Source organism: Myotis brandtii, unplaced genomic scaffold (assembly GCF_000412655.1).
Source record: "Myotis brandtii unplaced genomic scaffold, ASM41265v1 scaffold1399, whole genome shotgun sequence".
Lineage (NCBI taxonomy): Eukaryota > Metazoa > Chordata > Mammalia > Chiroptera > Vespertilionidae > Myotis > Myotis brandtii.
Genome location: NW_005354993.1, coordinates 18,743 through 26,053, shown reverse-complemented (window position 1 = coordinate 26,053; position 7,311 = coordinate 18,743). Strand labels below are relative to the sequence as shown.

Genomic DNA, 7,311 nt, shown 5'->3' with positions numbered 1-7,311 from the left:
GAGTCCACCTTAATCACTGTTTAACTGGAATAACCCCACACCCGTGTAAAGATATTTTAGGACAAATTTAAAACATGCACACGTAACTTTATCAGTCATTTAAAGCTTGATTTTATAAAACACAAAAAGGCATTAAGAGTTCTGTATCAGCGGAATTGAAACAGGAGAAATGGCGACAGATTTGTAAGTGTAAATTATATACATTAAAGTCAAGTAATTGAGGGTTTTCAATATGGAAACTATACAAATGAAATAAATGGCAAAAGGACCTGCTAGGAATACTGTGACTGTGGCTGATCAGTTACTTTAGAACTAAACAAAGATTCTGATATTCGGACTTCTTTTGCTGTTCCATATTCACCTAGACTCGGAGTCAGGCTACTTGACTGAAAGTTCTGATTTAGGAAGGCATTTAGCTGAATAGCAAAAGTTTCCTATCTCCAGTTTCACCTTCAAAGGAGGTGACATTCCAGTGCTGACATGATCTGCTGGTTCCCTTCCACGAACAGTGTCAACCCTATGGAAATCATGTCAACCCCATGGAAAGTCAAACAGGCACAAACAAATGGACAATAGGCACAGTGCAGTGAAGTACAAGGCTAAGTTTCCCCACCTCAAAAGTATCAATGGAACAAAACAAGAACCACAGTTGACCTGGCCTCAGGACACACGTGTGGGATTCCATTCCGCCCCGGCTCCTTCAGTCGTTGACGGGGATCTTGAAGGCCACCATGCTGTTCACCTTGTGGATGGTCGTCGTGAAGGAGCGCAGGCGGACCTGCTCAGAATTGGCAATGAACTGCGGTCCGGACTCTTCCCACTTCTCGGGTACAACCAAGTCTTTGTCTGTGTAGATCAGCAGGTCAAATGAACCTAAATTGGGGATAAGATCATTGAAGCACATTGTGTTCTCGAAACACTGCCCTCCCTGTCTCCATGGTGAATGACGGGCAGTGAGAGCAGACAGTTTGGCCTGGTCTCTAAGCACCAGGTTATCGCTCTTCCTCAATGGAAACTTACTTTAGTGCAGAAAATACTGACTCCTTTTACGTTATCTTATGAAAAATTCAAGTTTTGTTTTTATAACAAGAAAACCATTATAAACTATTTGCTGAGTGTCTCATCACGTGAAATGGCGTGTGAACTGCGGCGCGCATGCTGCGCAGGAGTCGGGAGCTGTCTGGTGCGTGAAGGAGCCGCCCGAGAGAGCAGGCGTCATCACAGCCGTGGTCTTAGTTATGTACACGGAACATGCAGGAAGCGAGAATGCGACAGGAATGACACCAGACTGCTGAATGCTGTCAGCCCCTCCTCAGCATTCCCGCATTTCCTGGAATGCACCGCGTAACTGTTGCCTTAGAATGCTTCTTCCCCACTCACAGCACGTGTGGCTGAGAGGACATTAATAGAGGGGTCATTCTTAAAGCCGCAGCTTAGTCTCCTGAAGCCCGAGAGACACTAACTACTCACAGGAAGCCTCCAGCAGCGGCAGGAAGGTCACCGTGGCGGTGATCTGTCTGATCACCGAGCGGATCTCGTCCTGGATGGCTTTCTGAGACTTCTCCCTGGGTGCACTGTCAAGGAGACCAGGACAATCCATTCACTTTTAGTTGTTACATTATTTCAAACACTGATAGCATTATTTACCTGGTGAAAGGCTTCCAAGTCAATTAAGTAAACTTTAAGGAGTTCGTTTTCCTTTAAATGAGTCTCAGTACATCCTTAGGACCTGTGCTAGGGGCACCATCTGTGCCGTTATCTCATTTCCTCTACCCACTCATCTGCTAGGATCAGATGCGTAGCATATCTGTCAGGTGTTCCAGTTAGGAATCCACCACCTCTGAAAAGTAGAATAGGCAGCAGCATGGAAAACGTGCTGGGCATAATCACTCGGCACTTGTAGTGATGCCCAATGCCGACTTCCCTGCTGCCTCAAATAGTTCTCACAGGCCACATGCTTCCTGTGTAGCCCAAAGGCTGCAGAAGCAAACGTGACTTCCCTCACAGCGGAGTCGCCCCCGGACAGTGCTTGACGCCAGCATCTCACGGTGGGCGCTTCCCCTCGGGGGTCTGGACACTTAAGAGCAAGACAGGAAGGACTAGAGCTGCACCGGAACCTGGGAGAGTCTAGGATTATCCCTTTGGCTAGAAGTACCTTCAAACACGGCCCTGAGTGGCCCACCTGGCAAACCGTGTGCAGCTCTGCACACTCCCACAGACAGTAACGTCTGGGCCTCTCCTGCGGAGACTGAAGGGAGCAGGTAACGTACACTATCTGTACAAACCAGTGACGTGCTCCCCTCAGCAGTCTCTTCCCCAGGGACTGAAACAAATGAACGTACGTTAGAAACAAAGTCTACCTTAAGGAACGAGTTCAATATAACCAGGACTCATTTCGGTACAGAAAACAAGTTTTGGAAAAAATACATGGAAGTGGAAATAACTTAATTCACACTCACCTGTCATCTCTGGCCGTCTTGTCCCACTCGATGTCAAACTGCCACCTCTCCAGGACCTCCCCGTCTTCAATATTCGAGATGACCACCACCAGCTTCTGCACGGAGCACTTGTACAGCCAATCTGCAGCACAGGCAGGGGTCGCCCTGCTGGTCAGAGATGCTCCTCGGGCACCTCAGCACACCTACCCTCCGCCACACTCCTCCCGCCGCACACCTACCCTGCCCACCTCAGCACACCTACCCTCCGCCACACTCCTCCCGCCGCACACCTACCCTGCCCACCTCAGCACACCTACCCTCCGCCACACTCCTCCCGCCGCACACCTACCCTGCCCACCTCAGCACACCTACCCTCCGCCACACTCCTCCCGCCGCACACCTACCCTGCCCACCTCAGCACACCTACCCTCCGCCACACTCCTCCCGCCGCACACCTACCCTGCCCACCTCAGCACACCTACCCTCCGCCACACTCCTCCCGCCGCACACCTACCCTGCCCACCTCAGCACACCTACCCTCCGCCACACTCCTCCCGCCGCACACCTACCCTGCCCACCTCAGCACACCTACCCTCCGCCACACTCCTCCCGCCGCACACCTACCCTGCCCACCTCAGCACACCTACCCTCCGCCACACTCCTCCCGCCGCACACCTACCCTGCCCACCTCAGCACACCTACCCTCCGCCACACTCCTCCCGCCGCACACCTACCCTGCCCACCTCAGCACACCTACCCTCCGCCACACTCCTCCCGCCGCACACCTACCCTGCCCACCTCAGCACACCTACCCTCCGCCACACTCCTCCCGCCGCACACCTACCCTGCCCACCTCAGCACACCTACCCTCCGCCACACTCCTCCCGCCGCACACCTACCCTGCCCACCTCAGCACACCTACCCTCCGCCACACTCCTCCCGCCGCACACCTACCCTGCCCACCTCAGCACACCTACCCTCCGCCACACTCCTCCCGCCGCACACCTACCCTGCCCACCTCAGCACACCTCCCCTCCTCCACACTCCTCCCGCCGCACACTTACCCTGCCCACCTCAGCACACCTACCCTCCGCCACACTCCTCCCGCCGCACACCTACCCTGCCCACCTCAGCACACCTACCCTCCGCCACACTCCTCCCGCCGCACACCTACCCTGCCCACCTCAGCACACCTACCCTCCGCCACACTCCTCCCGCCGCACACCTACCCTGCCCACCTCAGCACACCTACCCTCCGCCACACTCCTCCCGCCGCACACCTACCCTGCCCACCTCAGCACACCTACCCTCCGCCACACTCCTCCCGCCGCACACCTACCCTGCCCACCTCAGCACACCTACCCTCCGCCACACTCCTCCCGCCGCACACCTACCCTGCCCACCTCAGCACACCTACCCTCCGCCACACTCCTCCCGCCGCACACCTACCCTGCCCACCTCAGCACACCTACCCTCCGCCACACTCCTCCCGCCGCACACCTACCCTGCCCACCTCAGCACACCTACCCTCCGCCACACTCCTCCCGCCGCACACCTACCCTGCCCACCTCAGCACACCTACCCTCCGCCACACTCCTCCCGCCGCACACCTACCCTGCCCACCTCAGCACACCTACCCTCCGCCACACTCCTCCCGCCGCACACCTACCCTGCCCACCTCAGCACACCTACCCTCCGCCACACTCCTCCCGCCGCACACCTACCCTGCCCACCTCAGCACACCTACCCTCCGCCACACTCCTCCCGCCGCACACCTACCCTGCCCACCTCAGCACACCTACCCTCCGCCACACTCCTCCCGCCGCACACACACGCTGCCCAGCCACAGCCTAGCCCGTTCCCTCGGCCTGTTAGTGGGGACAGCACTGGGTGCAGGGGGCAGTGACCAGGCGGCCCTGCCTCTCCAGTTCCCGGCGGGGATGCAGGAAGTTGGCGCTGATCTAACCATCGCACCAACAGATGTCAAACCATCGCTGTGATAACTGCCCGGAAGGTGAGCTCCACGATGCAATGAGTGCAAAGTGGGAAAACGGATCCCCCAGCAGTCCTCACTCGGGGAGGCGGGAGTCTGGCTCTAAAAACCCACAGCACTAACCAGCACAAGAGCGGGAAGAAGGTACCGAGTCTTACACTCCAAAGGGAAGACAGAGGGAGGACTGGCGGGCCAATACCACTGCGGGTGAGGAGGGAGAGCACGCGAGGCTGGCCAGGTGGCCCAAATTCAAAACATGCCACTTCCAGAACCCGGGAAGGCACGACTGCCTAAAGCAGCGCGATGTAACCAGCCAAACTGTCGTCTGGCTGCAACGAGGGGCAGGGACTGGAGGCAAGAAGGGACACTAGACAGTGACACAGGCAGGAGGTGGGCAAGGCCTGCAGGGGAACTGGGAGACGGGGCAGTAGAGAGGCCAGGGCGATGCCGGGGTTATACCATGACGGGTAGCTGGACTGCCTGCGAGTGTAAGGGGCGCGAGTCAGGGCAATGCCCGTTTCTGGCTTGTAACTGGCTGCATGGCTGATGCAGTCCCTGAGAGGCAATCGAACCGTGACCTCCATGGCCCCGTTCAGCTCTGTATGTGACTCTGAAGCACCGCAGAGCGGCCGCACTCCACGGGGGCCGGAGCTGGGGCAGCCTGGCCGCAGGAGTCTGAGTGGCACACAGCGGTGCACAAGGGCCACCTAGCGCCTGGTGAGAAGGGGCTGAGACTGAGCCCTGAAGAAATGGGGAGTATATTCAGGAATCAGCAGTGTGCTTTTAAAGAGACAGAAAACAATTTAGTAATATTTCAGGCTGTGGGCCACCTAGATCTCTGCTGCACATTCTTTTCAATTTGTAAAAATATTCTTAGCTTGCGGACAGTACAAAACGCAGGCCACATGCTGGAACTGGCCTCCTGGCCTTGCCCACCCTGGCATAGACCCACAACTCTATCATTTTAGTTCTGAACAGGCGGAGGTTGGGTGGTAATGTGAAGATTTTGGGGTAGGCAGTAATTTTTTTCTTTTAAAATTGGAAATGATCCAAATCGAAACAAAGAAGTCAGACACACAATTGAGAACAAAGAGGGTAGAGGCTGGTTTCCAACAGACTGAACAATTCACCTCTAAAAAGAGTAAGTCCTCAGTTTTAACAAAAACGAAGATAGACATTACACAGCAAGGTCTAGAAACACATGAGATGAAATGTCACGGGTGCAGCTTAGCCATGTCTCGCTTCCCATCAAATCAAGGTGAAGACCTAGATCCGCAGCTGCCACAAGCTTCCAGGCCAAACCATCTGAGTGCAGCCCTGTGACCGGCTATGGGCGATTTAGCCCTGAAGTTAACAAAAATACAATGAAAATTTAAAAATAAAGATACTTGAAACAAGCAAACAAAAATATAGGATTCGTGGATTAAAAAATTTGACAAAATGATCACTGTAGCCCTTTTTGGAAGACCAATGGGCAGATGGGGAGAAACATCCCACAGCTCAGAACAAGGTGAAGTGAGAATCTCGAGTGGAAAGAAACATGGAAGGGAAGCTAATAGAAATATAAAGGAAGGAAAGACAGGTGGGAACCAGGACTGTTCCCACCACACAGGAACTTCTGGAGCTAAACAAAAAGATGAAATGTTTAAACTCAGGCTGGGTTATTTGAAAAAGACAAATGGAAACAGGTGAAAAATGAGAACACTCATTTTTTGTGTGTTCTATTATTTAGTAGTTCTTTTTCTTCTTGATTTCTTTGAAGTTTTAGTTCTCACATTGAAAAACAATTTTATTTACTTGATCTTAATAATGATGGCTTTAGACTCCATGCAGGTACAGGAAATATATCATTAAGAATAGTGATTTTTTTTAAAGGGGAGAATGATGATTTTTATTTTTTTAAAAAATATATTTTGATTTTTTTACAGAGAGGAAGGGAGAGGGATAGAGAGTTAGAAACATCGATGAGAGAAACACCGATCAGCTGCCTCCTGTACACTCCCTACTGGAGATGTGCCCACAACCAAGGTACATGCCCTTGACTGGAATCGAACCTGGGACCCTTGAGTCCGCAGGCCGACACTCTATCCACTGAGCCAAACTGGTTAGGGCTATATAGTGATTTTTTTCCCCACAGATAATAATTACGTAAAATTCAACTGGTTCCATTTGGCCACCTAAACTGCAAAAGTCCCTTTTTAAGGGATGGAGGCTGTTTTGTTAGGCCGTCTATCAGATCCCTAATATCAACGATGCTATGTGCTTCCTCCCACCAGGAGAGTCGCTGTATTTGAGAGGGCCGCTTGTGTTACGCCTTTGTGTGCACAGCTGACAAACGACCACCAAGAGGCAGGAACCCCTGGGTTCTGGAAGGCCTGCCAAGCCCCACCTGCTCCCAGGAGTCCTACCTTTCAGCTGTTCCACCACGTTGTTCAGGTACTTCATGAGCGCGGGGTCCGTGGTGACCAGCAAGGTGAGCCCGTACTTCTGCACGCGAGTGAAGGTTTCGGACGGGTAAATGCCGCGCTGATACAAAATGCTGTTGATGCCAAATGCTGCGAGCAAAGAGAGGTGACGTTATACGTTACAGATTTCTAACACCGTAAAACCGAGCATATGCAGAGGCGGTTGCGGGCTCGGGTTCGAGTACGGTGCTGGGCTGTCAATGCCTGAGCACACGTGTCTTTGCGTCTTGCTGAGAGCAGCGTGGGATAAAGTGCCACTAAACATCCTCAAAATCTGGCTTCCAAGGAAGAGAGAGAGAGATACCTGCATCTCTACGGCAACAGAAGAAACATGCCAAAGGCGCAGGTTACCGCTGCCAATGTCATCCCATTGCAATCCTCGTCCCAACGCCCACCACGTGGTTAGCGGCTGTCA

At 53.3% G+C, this 7,311-nt stretch overlaps 1 protein-coding gene across 1 annotated transcript in view; it reads right to left on the bottom strand.

Annotated features, from left to right (window-relative positions):
- Positions 1–66: 66 nt before the first annotated feature.
- The window catches only part of MAD2L1 (MAD2 mitotic arrest deficient-like 1 (yeast)), an 8,442-nt gene continuing 1,197 nt past the window's right edge, over positions 67–7,311 (bottom strand). The window contains exons 2-5 of the mRNA XM_005860762.2: positions 6,840–6,986; positions 2,460–2,580; positions 1,471–1,574; positions 67–873 (exon numbers count right to left, since the gene is read on the bottom strand). Of these exons, the coding sequence (XP_005860824.2) occupies positions 701–873; positions 1,471–1,574; positions 2,460–2,580; positions 6,840–6,986 (545 nt within the window). The 3' untranslated portion in view covers positions 67–700. The remainder of the gene's footprint in view (positions 874–1,470; positions 1,575–2,459; positions 2,581–6,839; positions 6,987–7,311) is intronic.